The 23,876-nt window shown below is 39.4% G+C and overlaps 2 protein-coding genes across 5 annotated transcripts; one reads left to right on the top strand and one right to left on the bottom strand.

Moving 5' to 3' along the window:
- Window positions 1–11: 11 nt before the first annotated feature.
- Atg1 (serine/threonine-protein kinase unc-51-like protein Atg1) lies at window positions 12–22,530 on the bottom strand. 2 transcript variants are annotated; one of them, XM_065865117.2, is made up of 12 exons: window positions 21,821–22,529; window positions 14,262–14,435; window positions 4,499–4,586; window positions 4,232–4,357; window positions 3,899–3,972; window positions 3,676–3,836; window positions 3,483–3,619; window positions 3,273–3,422; window positions 1,441–2,634; window positions 1,243–1,379; window positions 1,045–1,180; window positions 12–979 (listed from the first exon to the last, which is right to left on the bottom strand). In XM_065865117.2, exons 1-12 carry the CDS (start codon window positions 21,908–21,910, stop codon window positions 903–905), a joined length of 2,544 nt encoding a protein of 847 aa, XP_065721189.1. In that variant the 5' UTR covers window positions 21,911–22,529; the 3' UTR covers window positions 12–902. The 2 variants fall into 2 exon arrangements, with proteins under 2 accessions (XP_065721189.1, XP_065721188.1); XM_065865116.2 differs by having other exon boundaries at window positions 3,273–3,619; window positions 21,821–22,530.
- LOC108007282 (leucine-rich repeat and transmembrane domain-containing protein 2) lies at window positions 6,151–12,481 on the top strand. 3 transcript variants are annotated; one of them, XM_070995738.1, is made up of 8 exons: window positions 6,151–6,208; window positions 7,471–7,667; window positions 9,780–9,979; window positions 10,032–10,285; window positions 10,540–10,815; window positions 10,967–11,261; window positions 11,342–11,503; window positions 11,840–12,481. In XM_070995738.1, exons 2-8 carry the CDS (start codon window positions 7,615–7,617, stop codon window positions 11,992–11,994), a joined length of 1,395 nt encoding a protein of 464 aa, XP_070851839.1. In that variant the 5' UTR covers window positions 6,151–6,208; window positions 7,471–7,614; the 3' UTR covers window positions 11,995–12,481. The 3 variants fall into 3 exon arrangements, with proteins under 3 accessions (XP_070851839.1, XP_036670435.3, XP_070851838.1); XM_036814540.3 differs by lacking the exon at window positions 6,151–6,208 and adding an exon at window positions 6,209–6,329; XM_070995737.1 differs by lacking the exon at window positions 6,151–6,208 and having other exon boundaries at window positions 7,262–7,667.
- Window positions 22,531–23,876: the final 1,346 nt, after the last annotated feature.

The following is a 23,876-nucleotide window of genomic DNA, read 5'->3' on the forward strand; positions in this document are numbered from 1 at the left end:
ACAACTTACGATTTACGATTTTCCTTATTAATTTTTATTAGTTCAAGTTGGTATTTCTTTTTATACACTCTTTTATGTGTTTCCTTCTTTTGTATACCATATACATATATAGATTTTTTCGAAAGTTTTGTGGGCTTCGGTTGTAGAAAAACTTAAAAAGTTTCTTTAAAATATAAAGTTCTTGTCATAAAATTAAATACCTCTTTAAAGTTGTTTTAGAAAAGACCTAACTAAAAACTATGAACATAGCACATTGTAAACATGTTTGTGTAGTGCAGCCATAAATATTGTATGGTATGTTTATAATATAATAATAGGGGAATATTAGATTGTTAAATAAGAAAATAGGCTTTACAACTACGGGGAAAATTCTAGCACATGATAAATGGATCTGGGTTCTGCCGCTGCTTCCCTTAAACATAGAATTAAACTGAGTTTGGCTTGCATATTGCCCTTTACGTTATGTAATGTGGTTTGCTTGGTTAGCTTTCGTGTTGTACATATATATGTAAACATATATATATTTATAATATTATGGTTATCTTACGACTATATGGACTCTTATCTGCCCTTATTCATGTTGCATCTGCACTCGATATAAGCTTTAACAATTATGGTTGCCGCGCGGGCCGAAAATAATATAAAAAACAAAAACTACATATATCAGCATAGCTCAAACTATTTACATTGGACAGTTTTGGGGGGCTGAGAACTCCAGAAATAATGTGTGGGTGGTCTTTAAATTATTTGTCGGTATGTCTATGTATGGATAGTGTAGTTTTTGTTTCAATCACATGTTTGCACTCCCAACGAAAACGGTGAATAACTTAAGGAAATGATGTTGATGTTGTGAAGATTGCCGGTGCTAAATGGTTGGAATAAAGCTCTTTCTGCCCAAATAGTTAAGCATTCTCATCGGTCACGTAGATGTAGCCATGCTGCTGCAATATGCTCAAACGCTTCTCAACGGCATCGCGATCTGTTGGATTATAAACGGGTACATTAATAAGTTATTTATTACAGCGTTTAGTTATTCGGACTTACATTTGTTCAGCAGCATTTTGTCCTGCGGATGATTGCACTTTTGCACCAACGAATGCAGCAGAATGTGTGCGGTGTTGTAACGCTCGAAGCAATTCTTGGTGTTCTTCAGAAGCTCATCCAAAGCAGCCGCCTGGCACTATTTGTACAGAAATATATTAATTAATAAGACGAAGTTAACAAAAGTATAGAATTCCTTACCATATCAAGAGCGTAATCGTAGAGAATCTTGTCCGCCGTTATGTTAAATGCATTCGCCTTCTGCAACAGACCGCTGCCATTAAGGCGCTTCGACTCGAACAGCATGCTTCTGTACTTGGCGTTCATGGTGAGCAAAGCTAGGGGTAGCAACAGACATTATAGACTTTCATGCTCTGATTGAGGAGCTCTTCCACTCACCATTCTTCACATTGGACGACGGCTTCAGCTGGCCGTTGCGCAGCTGCTGGGAGGCCAGATTCATGCCGGACGAGAGGAGCTGCAGTCCTCGGACGAGCAGCACCAGACGCTCCGCCCGTTTGCAATGTTCTGGGGCGTGAGGCGGTATCTGCTGAGCATCCGCCGCCGCCGCTGCTGCCGCCGACTGACTGCCGGCCACCATGAGCGTGGAGAGCGGTGCACACCGCGAGTCGGCCACCTCCTGAATGCAATCGGTGAGAGCCAGCACGAAGTTCAGCTTGGACAGGGTCTCGTTGTGCTCGCGATCCATCAGCGTTTCCTCCGACAGCTCGGGGGCCTGGAATGCATGTGGTTCGCCACCACCGCCGGCTCCTGTGTCCAGCAGACTATGCAGCCCGCCAGTGGCCCCCAGTTCGGGCAGCGTGAAAGCTCGCGGTCCCAGCATATGGTGCTGGTTATTGTTCTCCGATCCACTGCCCGCCGAGCCAATCGAACCCAGTGATCCCGGAGCCACAAGCATCGTAGGACTGCCCAATGTGGGCAGCTTGGTGAGCGCTGCGGACGGCAGAACTGGGGAGCTGTTGCCACTCCGGCGCAAAGGCGACTGCGAATGCCCCGGCGACACCTGCCAGGTGCTCGGAGCATGCGGCGGCGGTGTCTCCGACAGCGATCCTCCCGAGGCGGAGCGCATCCGCGTGGGCGGCGTTCCAATGGCAAACTGCACTGCCGGCGGCGAGATCGAGTTAATGTCACTGCTCACACTGCTCTTGCGCTGATCCGGTCGCGGTTGCTTCACGCTAATGGGCTGGGATCGGGGTATTTGCTGACCGCCCAGAGTAGCCACCGTCAATGGTCCGGAGCCCTGCCTGGCCGGGGAGCTGGCCGGGTTGTTGGCCACCTGGCGACGGGCCGGAGCCGGCACTGGCTTGGGCTCAGAGATGGGCAGACTGCTGGGGCGTGGCGGACTGGATTGATTTTGTTGCGGCTGTGGACGCTGGCCACCGGAAGCGGGCTGAACTTGGGCCTGGGCCTGGGCCAGACCCTGGCGCTGATCCTCCGGAAGGTTCTTGGGCACCAGCACAAAGTCATCGGAGTCCTCGTGGGAGCTGCACGATCCGGTGTTGTTCTCGCTGTCGCACAACACACCCACGTTGGTGATGGTGGCACAAATGGCCGGGTTTGCCACTACAGACACTAAAAAATAATAGATAATTAGCATTGCATTTTGAAAAAACTTGTAGAACAAACACATAGGTTTTTCTAGTCTTATATGTGTAGGTATATACTTTACTCGCTTAAGGATATAAAGATATAACAGTGAGAAGAATATTAAATTTAAATATTATGTTTGTACATTTAGATATTAACAAGTAATAGCGATGTATTACAGAGACAGAGAGATAGACGGAAATTGGAACTAGAATCCAATTTACATTATTAACATGTAAAATTCACAATTTGGCACACTTTTACGTTCAATTAGACCACTTTAACTTCTTTTTAAATTAACACAAAGATGTAAAAGAAGCTTAAATGCTAATTCCTATATTTTCCCAAATAATTATCATTCTTTCTGAGTTTTATTGAGATATTCTTGAACTGTGGCCGTTTATGATGTTTAAAAAACACTCGATTAATGATACAAAATTTATAAAAAAAAAAGTACATTAAAAATAAAAAAGATTTTGTGAAAACTTTCGATAAAAATAATCTTAAATCAATCTTATGGCAATTCAAAAATATAAGATCTTGTGACCGTACAAATTGTCTAACTTTCTTAATTATGCAAATAAAAACAGTGCCGATTTTGGGGCACTTCGCAGGACACCTACCCGTGTTCTCCTCCTCCTGGGCCTCCTGCTCCTCGCGCTCCTTCTGCTGCTGCTCGGCCAGCTTGACCAGCTGCAGTTCCTGCTCCAGCTGCTGCTGCAGGGGGCTCTTGGCCTTGGCAGGCGGGGTTCCGCCCAGCGGTGGCATGTCAACTGCAAGAACACCACTCTTAGAGACTCGCCGCCGCAGGTTGGCTGCTAGGCTTGGCTCACCTGGCGACGCGGCCGCCTTCTTGCCCAGAAGGAAGGGGTGCACAAAGAAGCTCTCGTACGAGATGCGGTCCTTGGCGTTGCGGCGCAACAGGCACAGCAGCAGATCCCTCAAGTCTGGCGACACGCCACTTGGAATTCTAAAAAAGAGGTTTAAATAATCTCCATTCATGGTGGGGACTGTAGGGGATCTTACTTTGGTGCCAGGTTAGCATTCTGCTCGTAGTAGAACTTCAGTTCGTTGGGCGTTTGTGCATAGAATGGCGCCTTGCCAGTCAAACACTGGTAGACAATCGTTCCCAGCGACCAGAGATCCGCCTTCGAGTCGTACTGCAACGACATGATCACCTCAGGAGCCTGTGTAAATTTAATGTTTATATTATTATCTCTTCTGGTAGTATAGGGGTATTATATCTTACCATATACATGGGTGAGCCACACAAAGTGGCTGCCATGGCGCCCTCGTTTAGAAAACGCGCAAACCCAAAATCGGCTGTAATAAAGAAGAGTTTAAAGTAATTATTACTTGTTATTAGGCACTTAAAATAAACAAAATTCATAGCCACAAATTAATTTAATTGGTAATAACAAGTTTCGTACAAAATATAAAAAAAGACAAGAAGTGAAAGCTTTTTATGCAGCAAAAACTTGTTTTACACAAATATATTTTCAGTTAGCTTTAATCTTAATGGGTTTCTAAGTACTTTGAGATTTAAATTTCTCCGTGTATTTTATGTTGATATGTAACTCACCTATTTTCAGGGTTATTTTCGATGGAGCTGGCAATGTCTTGCCATAATTGTGCGATAGCAAAATGTTTTGTGGCTTGAGATCACGATGCACAATTCCTTTGGTATAAAGTGCCTTCATAGCACCAGCTGAAATTAGGAGAAAATAAAGTTAATTAGCTAACAAGTACACTATACATGTGTTTATCAACATTAAATGGAATGATTTGGTTATAATTTACAAATGTTAGTTCGGGATACATTTTTATCCGGGAAACACTTCAATCTCACCTAGTTGCACGAGGAAGAGTCTTACGGTATCCTCGCTCAGAGTCCCCTTAACACTCAGATAATCCGCCAAGTCGCCTCCATTGCAGTACTGTAAAGAGAAAGTCACACAGAGAAAGAGTGAGTTGGGCTATAGAGGTGGAAAATCGAGCTAAGAGAGCTGCTTCCCCGAGCACGAGTCAAGAGATCAGCCCGCACATAAATCTTTTGGGACCCCAAGACCTCAAAACAAAGTGCGACCCATGCAAATGAATTAGGTCCAATCAGTGCGAAAATGCAAGAGCCCCGAGATTCAGTCAGTCGGTCTTCCATCTGTCTTCGCCATTCAGATGAGCTTCTTTTGTCACAGAAAACAACAAGGTCAAAGCGAATATGTTTTATGACAATTTTCTGAATCAAGAACTGGAATTAGGGAAATGTTCATCAGCCAGCTGCTTTTTCTTTTGTCAGTTATCTAACAAAAGTTCAGTTCCGGTTTATTTCGGCAGAATATCTAGGAATACATTTATTTATAGATCGAAACCTACAATAAATAGTGATTTATAGGCTTAGGTCTCCACATTAAGAAAAAAGCCATTCGTAATCAAAGGGCAGAACATTATTGTAATTTTTATGTTATTTTTATAATGTCAATGCAAAGAACTCCAAAACCTTCTTTTGGATCCAATCAAGAAATCAGTCGAGCTTAAAGTTTGGATTTCTTTTCACTTTGGGCTATCCTTTTCCAAAGAATTCGCGACATTACTTTCGGAGTACGTAAGATCCGAAATATTGATTCATTTATTTCTAAAAACTTAAGTTACCTTGAATACCATAAGAGCCCCAAATGATTCTAAAAACCTCGGATTTATTTCCTAAGAAATTTTATAAACCTTTAAAAAGGTTTTCAGTTGAAAAATGAATTCTACAAGCAACCCTCGGTAAAATGTAAATAAAGAGAGCCCCAGTCTCTCCGAAATGCCGTTGTTTTGGCCTGAGCAAGTTGCCAAAAAGGATTTGCTATTTTTGACCTTGGAGCCGCCAATCAAAGACATGACTATAGAGCTCCATACATAAGCACTTCTAAAACCCACCGAGCGAACATTTTATGGATTTTTTGTTTTCCATGAGAAACTATATGGACCACTTACAGTTTAATGAGCAAACAAAGCCAGCAATGGCAGCGACAACAACAAAATTAGGCAATTAAACAGCCAAATTGAAATGACAAAAGATTTCACTCCACTCGCTTTTTGAAAAGCGAAAAAATTCCGAGTAGAGGAGCGGAGAGAAAAGAACATTAAACAAGTCATTGACATGTAAAGTGACATCAGGCAATGGCAAACACACATAAATATAAAAGTAAAAGTCCAAAAGAAATGGGGAAACACTCGCTACAGGGAGGGTTTTTTGAGTTCTGGGGCTTTTAACATCTAAAATATATGCAGAACCAGACTGAATTTTAAAATAACTTTTATTTCCCGGCAACAAGTGCGCATGAGTCAGCGAATTATTGGAAAATGCACTTGCGTAATTTAAAAACAATTGGGGTTCTCTGTTTTTAAAGCAGTGATTATGAAGAGAGCTTTCAAGAGAAGACTCTCTTCAGACCCCCGATTGTATCTCTCAATTCGCTGAGCTCGCTGCTTCTGCGGTTCCATTCGTACCTCATTTTCAAATCGACGCTCGACCGAATCACATGTTACCGCGCAGCAAAAGTCCACAAAAAACAAAGTTAGCTAAAATACTGGATGAAATATAACGCAAAGTTACAATCAAAACAGAACTCCTAAGTGTTTCACATCACAATAAAAAAGCGACGCGAGTCATTCCGAGTAAACGCAATGGACTAAAGGTCAACACAGTCTAGGCGATAAAAACAACGATCCTATACATTGTTCCCAGTAATCACAACACAAAGACCCTAGAAACGGAATTGAAACAAGAGTTTAACTTATTACCCAAGTGAATCAAGTGGTTCTCATTCAAATATTCAAACAAACTTATCACTCAAATCACGTATTTAACTTAATCGAAATGATTCAGCCTCAGCGTTTCACTTTTCCAGCAAATTATGTAAATAAACTGTGGAGGAACACTATCTGTTATATCAAAAGACAGCCCCGACTTGCAAGTCAAAGCAAAGTTCATTATGATTGACATTAGGTTTAATCTGACAAGTGCGAAATGAATTTTATTATACAAAGCAGTTTGTGTTTAATGGGTTTCTTGTTCTGCTTTTAATTAATATGTGTACATATATAACAAATAAAAGTGATGCGATCAGCAATATTTATAGACTGATGAAAGTGCCTTGTTTCAACCATGCATAACTTTCTATTCTTATCAATATTATTAATATACAATCAATGTTTTCCCTTAAATTTAAATTTTAAATTTAATATTTGTATAAAGCCCTCACTGAAAGCTAATGGCTATTTTTATTACGAAAAACCAAAAGACTTATTCAAAAATAAACAAATTATGTTCTAACTACTGATTAATAAACATTTTTAATGCCATTTTAACAGAGACAATAAAGTAAAACTCTTATAAATTAGTAATGCTTAAGTAGCTTGTTAGTAAAAAACCCGAGAGATGAGGGAATCAAATATAAAATATTAATAACTGATAAGATAACCATAGCACATCAAAACATTAAACTAAACATGGGATGATTAAAAAAGAGAGAGATAGAGGGAAGAGAGATAATACTCTCTCTTCGAGCTCACACACACCTGTAAAGTGGGGCCATCGGATTTGCTGGCGAGTTTTTTGCTCATTTGAGAATCGACAGCGAGTGGAAAAGTTGGTGCGAGCGGAGTGAAAAGCTTGCAAAAAGAATTACTTTATTCAGGAAAAAGTAGACCGGCAAATGCAATCAAACAAATACTCACACAAATAATTTCGAAACCAAAACAGAATAACGTTAAAAGTGCAAAGTGAAAAACAAGGCAAAAATAAGAACCCGAAAAATTAATAAAATCTATTTTCAGCTTGCTAATTTCCCCAACAACTTTGGCAAATACACAGAAAATGAAATAAAATCCCATAGATAAACACAAATTTCAACATTAAGCCTTGAAAACGCAGTGAAAACAAAAGCTAAACAAGTAGTATTAAACAAATAACAAATAACAATGCACGTGTATTACAAGTTTGGATTACTCCTGATATTTTTGCTGAGCGTAAGGTAAAATCCAACTGCAACTCTAACTCCAATAAATATTTAAAGATCTCGCGATGTATTAAACAAACAATTTGAAATTCTTATAGGGCCGGAAAAGTAATACATTTATTTATACTATATGCACCCATAAAAAAACCCTTGCTAAATTCGAAAGAAGAAAGACAGGGGCAAAGTTTCCGTTGAGCAACATTCGTAATGATTAATTCACTCGAATCGAAATAACGACAGGTGAACCTGAACAACGGGACTTTGACCCTCCTCAACTGAGATATCAATGCCGAATGGAATACTCACGCACGGGGTTATAAAAAAATAGCAACTTTTATTGATAGTCCACGGCAACAGCTCTTAATTGCCGCTGATTATATATTATGTGCGCGAATTTACACTCTACCTAATCATATCGCATAATCTGATAAAAATAATAACAATGCCCGGTTGCCCGATAATTTATACCGCTCTTCCTTATCAAATTTGTTTGGTCAGCGGTTTGAATTTCTCAAGGAATATCGAACCAATAGAAATAGCAATGCCAGAGAAATTTACAACTGTCTACGCTATCCTTATTTTCATGGTAAAATCAATTTATGACTCAGATTTGCCTTAGCCCCTTATAACTGTCTTTATTTTGTATAAAAACCTTTAGACCATTTTTGCAGTGCACCTAATACCATTTCCCTATTGATTTTTGGGCCTTTCCTAGCCTTTTCAGCCACTTCAAATCAAATGTCAAAGTAGAGTGCTTTTGAGTGCGTCGCTTCCGATTTTAGCCATTCGTTCAAGTAGTCAGGGGAATTACTTCGACTAGGTCGTCGTGCTTAGTTACTGTTTAGAGATCTTTCGCAACGCACATTAACTTGAGTGAGCTGAAGCTTGAAGGCAATTCGGTTACGTTCGATAAAAATATCTTTATTATCCGGTAGGAATTACCAATAAATGCAATTGTTATCAGCACTTCAAGGAACCGCACACTGGGAACACCAGTTTTGCTTCAAGCAAGTCGTTTACTATATCAAATTAGGCACTTTTATGGTCTGACAAGGGTCTTCAACAATCATTGAAACTTCACTCAAAAGTCACGCAATTGAAGAGAATGCTAAATGGCAGTTTTAAGACTCACTTGAGCTACTCTACCAACACATTCCCCCCTTTTTTCACACACCCCCACTAGAACTGAAGTCGTCTAAAGCAGGATAACGAACGATTTAGAATCAGGCGAGCCAAGTTAAGAGGGGTTAAAAATCACGGCAAAATACAAAACAGAAAAAGTGAGAGTAAACGAAATCGCAAAGTAAAACCAGTCAAGTTGTCTCTTTGCCATGAAGTAAACTGGTTTTTTATGTGTTTTTAACTGAGGTATATACAGTAAGTTTCGGGAAAGTAAGACCAGAAATAACCATGTTTTAAACAAGCAACAAGAAAGTATAAAAGTTGTTCTATGACACTTTCAATATCTTTCGTAAGTTGATTTGAATTTAAATATTTAACAAATTATTTTTGATTTTACATTAAATACATAACTATTTGATTGATTGCACTTCAATTAATCTATCTATCTATGTATTTCCCCTGATGAATTAGTCACTCTTGTCTAAATTAATCTGAGGCATATTATTTTGTCGGCAGCTGTATAGAAAAATACTTATATGTCTGCTCTCAAACATGTAGGTATATTCATTCATGCTCTTCCGCGGAGCAAACATAAACAAAAGCGTATAATGATAGTGGGGAAAACGAACGTTTCTGTGTGGCTATGGCGTGTCTATAAGAAAATAGGTCAAGAGCGTTTTCAGGACAAATTAGCTAGGTGTGTTCGCCTTCAAGACGTGAATGATGTAAGCACCTTTTGCCTAGAACCAGCAATATAAAGCCAAATATTGACAATTTTGGCCTTTTGGTAAGACCACTTTACGAATTTGTCAAGTAATTGCTCTACCAGAAATGCGAATCAATTTGCAATGTAATTGCCCTGCGATTTTCTTCTTAAGTAATGGGAATAGATTTGAAATTCAATGCTTTATAAGTCTTTAAGCATCGAGAAATATTCTAGAATTGGATGTTGTTTGTCTACTGCGGTTTTTAACAAGAATTCATTTAACGTAAATTATTTTTCAGCATTAGCCACACAAATGCTGCTCCAGCGGGCAGTGAGGAGTCAAATCGGTCACTCAGTGCCCCCGAGGATTTTGATTATAATGACGACGATGATTACAGTGATGTAACGACAGGCGAGGAAGCGCCGGAGACAGCAGAAAATAGACTGATGCCACTTTCATCCTCCACATCGACCACCACCACATTTCGACCAATATTTAGTGAGTAAAATTAAATGCCATAAAAGGAGCAAAGCTAAGAGTTACTTCACAGACATACCAAGACGCAGCAACCATGTCCTGGAGCCCAGTTGCCCGCGCAACTGCCTCTGCTTGGAGGACTTCAAGTACGTCCAGTGTGCGAATGCACATTTGACCCATGTGCCCCTGGACATGCCCAAGACGGCGGCCATCATCGATCTGAGCCACAATGTGATTGCCGAACTGAGGCCAGAGGATTTCGCCAATCTGTCCAGAGCGGTGGACATCAACCTGAACCACAATCTGATCAGCCACATAGACAAGGAGGTAGGTGATTTGTTTAAATTATGGGTACTCAACAAATGTATTTATAAGTCTTGGACCGGGTTTTTAAAGAGTTTTAAATATTTTAAGTGTAATTTCTTGTAAATATTTATTTTCTGGTCTTATAAATAGTGTCTTCGATTCCTTTAAAGTCATATGATTAATCTTTGAGCTCACTACTAACCAGAATAAGTTTATTTGTAACTAATTTTAGCCACTATTTTCCGTAAATGTAATGACATTATTTAAAATTTCAGGTCTTTCAAGGATCGGAGCGCTTGCAACGCCTTCGGCTGGCCAACAACCGCCTCACCAAAATCGATCCCGACACATTTTCGGCGGCTAAGGAACTGACCCTTCTGGACCTAAGCAACAATTCCATAGTCCAGCGACTGGATGGCTCCTTTCTGAATCAGCCCGACCTGGTGGAGTTTAACTGCGTCAACTGCAGTTGGACGGAGCTGCCGGAGCAGACGTTCCAGAACATGAGCAGCCTGCAGGTGCTCCGCTTGAACAAGAACGACTTCAAACAGGTGAGAATCGGGCGCCAAAAAGTGCGATAACACTGCTATCGTTTTGGAGCAATCGCTCTATCGATAGTTGGCGCAGCCTCTAAAACAGCTGTGTTTGCCCCCACACAACCATATATATAGTTGTCCCGCTCTCGCTTTTTCATTCCGACAGCAAATCAATACGAAAGCTTTCTCGCCGCTAACAAAAATAATTAAACTGAAGCTGCCGGAGCTGGAGCAGCAGAACATCGAGGAGCTGTGCGGCCTGCTGTCCTCCATAGACACGATCAGCTTCCTCAACTTCGACATCAGCTGCTACGAGTTCGTACTGGGCACCCCCTTCAACGGCAGTCTCATTTATCCCACGGAACCGCCGACCAAGGGGATTCCGGGGCTTCCGGGTCTTCCCATCGTAGCCACCAGCACTCCAAAGCCAGCTACTTCCACGCCCGCACCGCCCAGAAGTGGTGAGATGTCTTTATGACAGTAGATCCCATAATATAATACAATCTTGCTAACGTGGCGCTCTTCTTCCCTATATCTGTAGCCAATCGCAATCGGGGAAAGATGGATAACAGCACGGAGTTGGTCAAAGCCGGGATCCTCACTGCCGCCACCAACACAAGCGGAGTGTCTGTGGAATCGCCTGCCGAGAGCAAGACCAACCAGGTGGAGATCTCCCCGGAGGCCATCAACACCCTGCTCATCTGTGAGTACTACTCCGCTTAGGATTCAAGTTATATGTGTACCTCCAACCGCCATTTGTCACTTTCAAAACAAGTTTAGGAGTCGGCAGTAGTACCCATGATCTTTCTGTAATTTAAACTGGTTTGGTTCAATTATGAACTCCACATCAAATGAGTATCTTATAGAAACCCTAAAGTTAGGAACTAGTTAACTAGTTTTTCAAATGCAAGGCCACTTCCTACGATAAGAAACGTTTATAGAGAATATTATGCAATTAAATCTTAAACAAATGGTCGCTTGAGTTACAATTGCTTGACTCTGATAAAAACCGAACTAATTTGTCTAATATTTCCCACAGGCATCATGGCTTTGGCTGTGATTGGCATCGTCATCGGCCTCATTTGCCGCAAGGACATTGGCGGCATCAAAACCAAATGCTGCCGCACTAGCAAACCAGAACCAAAGGATCAGGTCCATCCCACTGAGGAGATACCATTGAATAAGCTAGCCTAAGGAAACCTTCCAAAAGCCAAAACAAGCAGAGAAGAAAAGTGAATCCTATCCTCCAGTTTCGAGAACAAATTCCATTTGCCGGCATTTTTGATAGATTATAAATAGGTATACGTCGTGTATGTATATGGCTAATTAGTTAACTACTTTGACTCGGTTTCCAGCCGTCGTCACACCTAATTATAGTTTCTCCTACATTGTTTGCCCGCACAACTGCTACAAAGAAACGAACTCCCCGATTCCATTGTTAGACTCTAATTGTTAGTCGGGGTAGGATAAGTCGCCTAGGCGCTTAGCGCTCTTTTCATCGGGGGAACTCGGTAAATGGGATCCCATTCAAACTCCTGGCACTGCTCTAGTTTTAGATCCAAAATAAATTTCCATCGCACACTTAAATTAATGTAACCCCTAGCTACTTTAGATACTCTAGCTATAGACTTTTGCCAAAATACAATAAAAGTAATTATTGTAAATAGTAAAGAAAATGAAATTTCATAATTAGTAATAAGAATTTAAGGTACGTATGTGTGTATTTGGGTAGGTAAGTAAATAAGTGTGGGTATGTTTACATTGCTTTTTGAAAGCAAACTGTGAAAAAACTCCCTGAAACATAACACCAGGTAACCTTGATTGGTATCCCACCCTCTTCCTATAGCATGCCTAAGCTCAGACAACAAAATTAAGCACCAAATAAACACATCGTAAAATGTTGGCAAGATACATAAACAAATCGGACGAACCAGAAGCAGCCAGAATGGTGGGAAAGCGGGATGGCACAGCACGTGGCCGCAGAACCAATAAATACTCATCAACAACACGAAAACGAACTGATTACAGACCGGGGAGCGGACTCCTCTCTGTCTCTCTGGTGGCAAACACATAAGAATACAAAGCAAACTAGGCGAATGGGGCCAAAGTCAGCCGATCGAATATGTACCAACTACTACAATAAACAGCAGATGAAACGAAACACTCCCTTCCTATCGCGTTTCTACCCCCATCAGCTATAGTCTGCTCCACCTATGTATGTACTACGATGACATGCAATCGTGTGGCCACAACAATGGGGCGTTGGAAGGCAAATAAAAAACAAAACAAAAAACGAGAGATTCGAGGTTCGATTAAAACTATTTCGAAAACACCCTTCCCCCTGATTTTAACAAACTATACCAGCTTTTCTTAAGTACAGACAAAATACGATACATTATTTAAAAAAATGGAACTTGAAAGTGTAATACAAACATTTCTTCAGTAATAAAGTTAATTACAACATTATATTATATAAAAATATTTAAAAATTCGGAGCAACTTTGATTTTTTAAAAGTAAAGTCGCTAGAAACCGTATCACATACTAGTCAACATTAATCTTCGGAGTATCTTTCAAGTTAGTATTCCCCTGCACGGAACATTCCTTCTTATAACCCATCTCATTCCCGTTTGCAAGGGTATTCATAAGAAAACAACCCTATCCAATCTTATCAGTGAAAATGCCAGCCAAAAGGAATCTAATTCTCGTGCCACGCGCATTTGACCTAATTTCAAGATAATAGACTGTATATAAACACTGAACGCTAAAAGCCTGCAAACACCTGTAACCCAAATTGAGTTGAACAAACTTGAGGTTAAAAACCAATCTATATAGGTATCCAATGCTCTCTTGTATTGTTAATTAACAAAATGCGTATTACCGAAAAAGAGAAAAGGCAACAAAACAAAAAACATATATGGAAAGCTAGGAGCATGGAAAAAAGGTATAGTATCTAATGTTAGGAATACAATCCAAAATAGATAAATGGCTAGCAGATTAGGCCTTGCTAAATATAGGTATAAAGTTCTATTAATTTATTTCTATTTCAGAAACTACATTTTTTCTTTTAGGAACTGTGAAATTTGTAGCACGTTTCCTGAGCTGTCAGTTAAAGTGTAAGCATTTCAACCGAGGCATTAGTGAGTACCAGCCATTCGGCGCAAATCGCTTTTACCATTCTATTCTTACTTTATTTTTGTTTACGAATTCATTTCGCAACTTCCGCAATTAATGGCGTAGCATTTTGGTCAAGAGAAGGAGGTCTGAAGTGGGTGGAGGCGGGATCTCTGGGGGAGGGGGAATGACGTGGAACTGGCCGACGTGCACTTCGCTTTGCACCTCCCATACGATATCATCTGAATGAACTGACTCACACACGTTTTAGCCATAAAAGCATTAAATATTTATGAATTTCTCGCTTCGCTATGCGGCTACTTTAATGTGGTTTAATGGCGAACTCACCTCCATGACCAGGCTGACGCAATCCTGGGACTCCTTGCAGTCCAGCAGAGCCACCACATTCTCATGGTGCAGCTCGGTGAGCTCCTTCAGGATCTTGATCTCCTTGCCGAGCAGATTCTGGGTCTTCAGTTGTCCCTTCTTCGTGATGCACTTGATGGCCACCGGCATGTGTTTCTGCAACAGAGGAGGAGAACCATTTCATTAATATTTAATCAGGGGTTACTCACTTCAAAGTCATCGAACGGCTAACCCAATTACAAACCAAAGTCAGCGAAATGACTCAATTTATTCGCATGGGAATTTAATTGACACAAAACTGGCAAAACCAAATACTGTATGTATTACCATTTCCCATTTTCAATTTGTTTTGAAATCGACCACAAAGGAGTGTTGAAAATATGTGTGAATAATATAAACAAATTAATTAAAAAAAATAATACAACTTTTTAGCGGTCATTCGCTTTTGAGTCTCTTGTATTGAACCGGATATACAATTTAGACTATTTGAATTTTTATAGGTTATTAATTCTTAACTGTTAAATCAATAACCTGGGTAAATTGAACTTAGCTAGCAATTGTGAGAATCGCATAGAAAGGTGGTCGATTTCATTTTAATTGGTTAATGAAGCGAAAAATTTTGTATTAAATTTGGTAAATGTAATTAAATAGCCATAACAATAATTAACAAAGGAAAACGCTATAGTCGATGGCCTCGACCATTAGATACCCGTTACTCAGCTAAAGGGATTGCGAGAGGGATAAAGGTATTGCACACCACTAACAGACGTTAGGAGCGCTATAGGCTTGGTGGCGTGTTAGTGAAAACAGCCGATTTAATGCAATGTCGATTGAATTTGCTAGTTATTGATTAATTTTTGGATATAACTTTTTAATGAATAAACCGATTTGAATAATTTTTGGCATACTGATGGTTATTAATAATAAGAACAAAATCTCATTTAGATTTGTACGTTATGGGCATTAGAGTGGGCGTGGCAATTTTCTGAAACTAACTTACGCTGCGCAGGAAGCTTAAGAGCCTGGCTACTTAACTTCATAGTTATATGGTTAGTTTCCAAGATCTCACCGTTCATACGGACGGACAGGCGGACATGGCTAGATCGACTCGGCTAGTGATCCTGATCAAGGACATATATATATATACTATTTAGAGTCGGAAACGTTTTATTCTACTTGTTACATACTTTCCGACGAATCTAATATACCCTTTTTCTTTACGAGTATTGGGTATAAAAATAGTTTATAAAAACGATGTATACCTCAACGAAAATGTTAAATATTTTTGCTTTTGGGTTTTTGAACTCTGCCTTTTTGGGAAGCACTGATTCCCCATGGAGCGTGCCTCCTTTTATCTAAACCCGATAATCTTTGCATACAGCTGCTGCCACAATTTGCCTTCCAAATGTTTACATTCTCCTTGAGCAAATGTCTTTGGCTTGCTTCAATTAGCACGCAGCGAAACGGGGAAATGCGAAAAATGCAAATCCCCCGTTTGAGAAACGAGGGCCCCAACACGTCGGAGGGACTCGCTCGGTTAAATGTTATTATTAGATACGCAAAAACGCATTCAACCGGCGGGCAGACAAAAGGAGCAGGGGCAGGTCCATAATTGCGGTGAATAAGACTGTTTACTCGAGCGCTCGAGTGACGAACTTGGCCGGGACTTGCAGTTAACAGCTAACGGACGGGGCTGGGTTGAGTTAACCGGTTGAATCGCCCCACTGATAAGGCCGACGTCGTTAACTGCGCCTCCTGATACCCCTATTCCCGACACCCCCTGGATGTGGTCACCTTATTTGCCATTAACTTAGCAGGTGACAATGACTCTTTGTCTGTGTTTGCTCTTTCCGCCGTCTGTCCCTGGCTAAAACTCAAAACAAAAGACGAAAGTGTAAACTTAAACAAGTTTTCCTACTACAAGGGAGCTCACCTCGGATAGTGGATGGTCTGGTAGGAAGGTATCGACGTGGATTTACCCTATCTCCATCATTGTTCTTACTCAGCTGCTTTTGGTATATTATACATTATCTCTGCCCATTCTCTTCCGCCACACCCACAGTTAACAAGATTAACATACAATTTTAAGTTAGTTAGTTAGGTTTAGGACAACTTGGGTAAGAGCAGATTATCCTGTTGGATTCCAAACTATTGTGATTTTAAGTTAGTTGGTATACCCTCCCAACATACAACTACTGGGTGTAGATAAGACTAGGCATTCCATAGGTTTCCCCTTAGAATATCGGATCACCACACCCGACGTTCACGCGTTGTTTGAATGAAAATAATAATCGATATGTTTCCTCCACGAGCACATAATCTTCTGCTGTGCATTCGCAGATGTATTTTTATAACATTTGCATTTTTATTTATTCCTCTTGGGTAAACTGCAATGAATCAAGCAATTCCTACAGCTTCTGACCGATAACAGAGCCCCTGCACTTTTGATTGTTTGCTGCAATCTTGAAGAGAGTTCAACTGCATCTGTTGCCAAGCATCTGGCCGTGTTTAATGGGGTACGACCTGTGGCATTCGCGAGATTACAGAAGGCAATTGGACCAGGTCAGTGAGAAAAGATTAAGTTATGAGCAAATTAAACAATGGGATACTTGGTTAGTTTTTGAAGATTCTCAATGGAGAACTCTAAGCTTGAATTACATATCTAATGGACCCATAAAACACCCCCTTCCTTTCCTGACAGAGCATGACAGTTTAAATATACCTTCCTTTTGTAACTGTTTAACATCCAATAAACCTCAATGAAATCCAAAATACATTCCAAATTTATTTGGGTCTTTACGTCACTGCATTATATTCTGTTTACCTTCTAGTCTAAGATAATAGAAACGCCCGAGATTAGATTACCCATAAAAACAATTGCGGACATGGGACTGAGGAAACCAAGCAGTTCTTGACCCAATCACCTCAATCATCCAAGTGCAGGCGAAAACTGTGTCAAAAGCGAATGGGAAAGTTGCCCCACACAGCTGGTCTGGGGAAAATGGGAAATTGGAGACGAGACCTCCGATCCCAGGGATCTCTGCAAGTCTTCGAAGTCTTCAAGCCACGGGGTGCAGAATTAGGCAGCAGCTTTTCGTCAAAACCTCACCCAAAAAAGAAAAGGTTCAACGAACTGGGAGGCTCGATAAGGCAAGGCAAATTGGATGTTTTGCTGGGGTTTTAGGTGCATTGGCCCCTCAACTAACTACAAGAAAGGAAAACATTTCTTTTGGCCAAAAATAGCTGGCGAAAAAGATAATAATTGCGCAGAAAATGCGAGAAAGAGTGAAAAGAGCCAGCGATAAATGCGAGTGAAAAAAAGTGCAGCACATCATCGTAGGCCAGGCCAAAGTATCTGATGGATACAAACAACTCCAACTGGTTTGGCGGGTGAAAATGTATCTGCTAACTGCCGCAAACTTTGCAAACAAATCGCGGAAATTCTCGAATGTTTCTGCGACGCAAAACTTTTATTTCATTAGCGCATAATTCATGCCCGATCGGATCACCAGTCAGCCGGCTAATTTATATAGAATACTACCGATCTGGAGCTGAACAAGACAAACTAGTTTGCGTGAGAATTGCCTGGGCTAATATCATATGCTGGAAGATGTCTGGCGGCGTTTACTGAATAATTTAAGCGTTCATTTCGATTTGTTTTGGTCTGCACGTGTTTAGCCTGTTGCTCCCACCATCACAAATTGGAAAGGTGGTTTCGATTTAATAGAGTGAGTTTCTTTTCATCAAACTTCCGTATACCAAGTTGTGATCAATTCTGAGTTAGATTAATAAACTATAAGGCTTGGAAAAAACATTTTTCAAACGAATGTTCATTGAAAAGAATTTTATAATTGATTTCTTATCATGATTAAAATTTAGACTAATAATTACATTTCATAGGAACAATTTACATGTTTTCCCCTAGACGTATATATGACATTGATAATCATTTTTATAAGGGGCTTGTCGAGAAGCTGTATTATAAAACATTCAAAATCCCTATAACTATCAGGTTTTAAAATCTAGACGATTAGAGGAACCCCTATCTGCATTTATAGACTTTGTCAAGACGCATTTTCACAGACAAATGCAACAAAATTAAATGCAAATTGCCATTGCATTTTCACTATGGAGAAACAAAACATATTAATATGCACATTGCGCAATGATTAGGAGGGTAAAGGGGTTCTGAAAATACAATAAACATTGCACGCTTAGAACGTAATTTTTGCATGATTCCGCCGCCGCCAGCTTATACAATTGGCGATAAAACGGAGCGTTCGTTCGGTGAACTATGAAAATGGAAACACGTGTCGTCTGGATTTCCACATGCCAGCGTATCCGCCAGATACAGATTGATGGGTTCATTCATGGCAAAGGGGAAAACTACCAGACGCTACTTAGTACCGCAGCTGTTTGTGGTTTATTTTTGGATGCAGATTCAGTTTCAGATCCTCGGAGGAGGATTTCCTTTCCCATCCGCAAGTTCAAGTATCTTTCGGGTGTGTATCTTTCGTCGCTGCACATGCTCGACTATTTTTAGCCAGTGTTCTGAGCACGTGCAGGCGAAAGATACTCTTTTGGAGACACAAATGCCAGGCACTCCGCGCCGCCTTGTCCTTCGAGCTGCTTAAGTAACCCAAGTGATTACGGCGACGTTAAGTCATGGAAAGAAATCGAAAACTGCCGGACCACGAAACCAGTTACTTGAAGTGGCCATAAAAGGAAAGACGCGGGAAGTCAACTGAGCTCAACTCACATTCCAACTGTCGCTGAAGTGCGCTCAAGTGGATGGAAACACTTAAAAGACATGTCTAATGTTTTAAGGTTTTTTTAATGACTTTAATATGTATCGTAGACATAAACATTATGAAAAAATAGTGACTATAAAGATTTATTACTTGATAATCATTTGTTGCTTTTATTTTGAAAAAATATTAGAGGTGTTGATCGTTTGAGTAAAAATAACATAAATTAAGATAAAATTTTACAATTTTGTTTTCAGATTTTGGCAAAGCTTTGAATCTTTAAATTTAAAACGAAACTCATTAGGAATACTGTACATATGAACATCTAAAAAATTCCAAAAGGCGATAAAAAGTATTTATTTTAAATAAACATAACAAAGAAAAACAGAAGATACGCAGAAAAAACCCATGCAAGATACCATGAATAGATTAATTTGTTTAATACTTGTTTTTTAAGACGTCACAACGAATAAAGCAATTCATCGAATGACACATACCTAATATTTGTCGGAGAAAATACAATTATTTATAGATCACTTTGGTGTTTCAATTAAATGATTAACGATCAGTAACAAGTAAGAAAGGAGAAAAACAGAAATGAAATCCACAGATCTTTAGTAACAGGGCGAATGAGAGGCCATTAACGACAAATCCAAATTGACAGAAAGAGAGGGTCTTACATCATTAGAAAGAGACGAGACGAATGTCTGGTCTACGTGTGAACCTATTTTTCCATTGTCATTGCAACTGCTATTTGTAGTGGTTGTTGTCACACTGCAATTGCAATTAATAATGTGATTTCATTTACCGACGAGACGAACTTGAGCAATTTAGAAAAACAAAGCACAAAACACAACTGCGTTGATAAGGGCGATTTTCCCCGCCTGGTTGCACCAACATAAACAAGATCGGCTAACAATAAAAATAATAATAAAAAAGAAACCCCCTGAATGATGTGTATGAGATAAAATTGGTCGGCATAATCATATGGTATTATATATTGTGTTGGATCAGAGTGGATCACCCATATGGTTTGTAGGTGCGTGTTTTAATGGATACAGAAATCAGCTGATGCAATAACTGGCAGCTGTTTCGAACAACTTTTCGCATCGAGCTTTTCACTCTGCGTGTTTTCTGTTGTTTTGATTTTTTTGCTTTCAATACTGAAAGAAAATAAACAAAAAACCATCACTCACAACAGTTTAGGATGTTTTTTTCGCTTTAAATTTTACTATTTATAGCAGTTTGTAGTTTTTATTGATAAAAGTTGCTTGACCTGCAGCATTTATTTGCCTAACTGGTTAAGCTGGTAACAATTAAAAGGCCTATTATGGCGTTTAAATATGCATGATTTATGGGAAAATTAAATTTTTTATTTTCAGATGCTCGCAGCAAATTTTGCTGATTATTTGCAAATAAAAAGTCAAAGGTTTTCAAGTTGCAATTAAAGCGTGCACTTACAAGTAATAGGCAATTAAAAAGCAGTGACGATTCAAAAATGGGAATGTATAGTTTTTGTAAAAGCCTTTGGATTTGTTTACTTTGTAATCCCATCGGAATTTCTCAGCCCTTTTGCGGGCCAAAAACGCGCCATTATTTTCATTATTTCTACGATGACCCTGAAGTAGTTCAACACACTTCTAGCCCGCACATTGTGTATCTATCATACGCAGTGGTTTTCAAGTATTTCATTTGTATCCCCAGAAGAAATCGCACGTGCGTGTGGTTCCCAAATTTTGCTAGAAACACCGAGGGCTTTCGAGAGGCAGCTATAGAGAAAATAAACAAAAGTAAAACGCAAATTTTTAAGAAAACAAAAAGTGGAGCCACTGCTGAGCCCTCAACAAAAGGGCTGTGATTTCGCTTTGCAAGTTAATTGGGCTCGGTACAGTGGGTCGGTAATCATTTGTTTTTGTGAATCATACTACTATAAACGTATTAAAATTATAAATTATTGTATAGCATGAAAGCAGAAATTTCGGCGTACATTTATAACTAAACAACAACAGTAAAAAATTTTATAAATAATAGTTTAGTTGTTATTTTGTATGGTTTTTTAATATTTCATATTATTATATGATGCTCGAAGCATAACATTTTTTTTTTTGGGTAAATAGTTATAAAGACAATGTTAAAATCTTTTTATTTAGTTTCTATGTTTTTTGTCTAATTTTTCTACCTAGACAGGTCTAGATTTTAGTTCTATATTGTTCTATACTCTAAAACAACATAGAAAAAATTTAAAAATGAAAATATATGTTTAGGTGACTTTTCTACCTGTACGATTCGTTGGTCTAGTACAATATTTTTAAAACTCGGTGTTTACATTCTAGAAATTAAATGAATATCTACATTAAATATTTTGCCCACAATAGTTTTTGATAAAATATACGAATTTCAAATTGTTTTATTGGTCCTGCGCACTTTTAAAAATCATTTTATCCCTTTCTTGACACCTTTTTTTAATGTTTTTTAGTTTATTCATATTAGCACTACTTGTAATTTGTAGCTGCACTGTGATCAGCTGATTTTCATTTTATTCGCGACGATTGCCGAGGGGCTTTTGGCTCTTGGCGATTTCTGCGTGTTGCCTTTGACAATGGCGCATTGTTAATAACTTTGGGGCTTGTGATTGTATTATTTACAAATGCGACCAAGCCCCGCATTAAAACGAAAACAAAAACAATAACAACGGATCCGTTGGTGGGGAAAACAGGTTAATAACATGACGGAATCGCTGTTTAGGGTTGTAAATAACGACTTGTGTGTACCGAGGAGCACTCTGCTTCTTACCTTGCGGTGACGTCCTTTGTAGACGACGGCAAAGGCGCCGTGGCCCAGCATATCCTTGGAGCTATATTCATATTCCCCGACAATATTCATCGCATGCGAGAAAGGAGGAGGATGCGACGCCTGGAAGTGCTGCTCTCTCCTTCGCCCGCTCTCTCTCTCTTACACCCCCTCGCTCACGCACACACACACACTTGCTCTCTTCCTCCTCTCCACTCCTCTTCTTTTCCCTGCTTTGCTTTGCTTCTTCCAATTGCAATTGTGGAAAATGGAAAATCAATTTCTTTCCCTTCAGCCAGCCAACAAAAGTGATTTTCTGGCCCTCGACGATCTCCGGGATTTTCACGTAACACCTCCGTTGGCTTCCCCGTCCACCTGGCCAGTTGACAATTATCGGGCACCACTCTAATTTCACTTGTAATTGAATTAAACTGTTCTTTTCCGTGTGTGATTGTGTCGGTTTTTCAGTGTGGTATTGCTTTTAATTTGCGGCCCACACTCGCATACACACACGCGACAGCAGGATGGATGGCACACACTCTCTCTCACACACACACACGGACGATCCGCACAATTTCCTTTTGGTTTTTGGAAAATTTAGTTTCTTGGTCCCAGCGAAAAACTTTGCAAAAGTCAATTTTCCAACTACTTCGCGAGAGACACACCGAAATTGTGGGAAGGCGGAGGCGAAAGACGAAAACACAACTAAAAGTGGGGTTGGAGAGTGTGGCTGCAGGTGTATTGGGGAAAAATACTATGGGGCCCATTAAATACTCAAAAAATACTATTAGCAACAAAGTAGTTTAGATTTGTATAGTGTTGTTAGATAACTTTTTTATTCCTCAGAAAATATTCGGTGTTTTAAAAAAATAAGAGAGACAATCAACAAATTTTAGGAGCTATATTTAACAACAATGTCATATTCTATTATTTTATCATTTACATACATATGTATTATCATAAATAAAAAAGTAACTTCATACGGAATCAACAAAATGCTTATAACTAGCAAACATATTTAGAAATCTGACCAGACTCCAAGATTTCTAAGCGAAATCTTCAACTTCGTGAAGTTCATTATAGGCAGGGGTTTTTTTTCTTAAAAGGGGGACACCCCCTATAATAAAACAGACCCATTTTTAAAGAAGCAAACAAACATATGGCTAAATTTGGTTTGCGATCTTTTTATAAATTGTATACACTCAAGTTAGGGTCTGTTTTTAGACCAAACAATATGGTATAAAATGTAAAGTAATAATGTAATCAAACAATCGGAGTACCAGGGGACGTTTTAAAAGTACAACTATCCATTCTAAACAATTGGGTTTCGAGAATGTAATAGGAATACCTAGAGAAACAGACCATCAGTAGTTATTTTCCCTGATACCTATATGAATGGATATGTTTAGTCCATATAAGCAAATACACACAAAAACGCCGACAGTTAACACAACTAATCATATAAACTGGGAAAACATAACATATGAGGAGAGCAAACAAAACCAAGCGAAATGTCAATGTTCGCACCCATCCCACACATGGCCTGATGTATTAAAATACCAATTGGTTGACCAAAGATGAGAAATATTTGAACCGCGACTTTTATGTAAGAGGTCATAGCATTACACTGAGAAATCATTACAATTGACTTTCTTGCTTTGACCAAAGGAGCAAACGTTGCTCCTCTCCTAAACAATTCGCGGATTATTTGTGCTTAATACTGGGGCAAAAATGCCTGGCCAATCTTCAAAGAGCTACCAATTCTTGGTCAAGGATTTAAAAACGCGTCTCTGTGAGTTGCCCCTTAATAGGCACAGTACGCAGGTCAAGCGTTGTGTTCAAGACATCAAGAAATTATAGCTTTAATGAGCACCAACATAGGCTTTTAAAAAACAATGTCAATTACAATTTTGCTTAGTAACATTTTGGAGTTCGATTTCTTACTAACATATATTTTCAGTAGTAATTTTATCTAATGATATATTCTTCAGTATCACTACTTTTGTTCTATGCCAACTCTGGTATAAATACACAAATAAGGTATTTTGTTTAAAATAAA

The sequence above is a fragment of the Drosophila suzukii genome, chromosome 3 (assembly GCF_043229965.1).
Source record: "Drosophila suzukii chromosome 3, CBGP_Dsuzu_IsoJpt1.0, whole genome shotgun sequence".
Classification (NCBI taxonomy): Eukaryota; Metazoa; Arthropoda; class Insecta; order Diptera; family Drosophilidae; genus Drosophila; species Drosophila suzukii.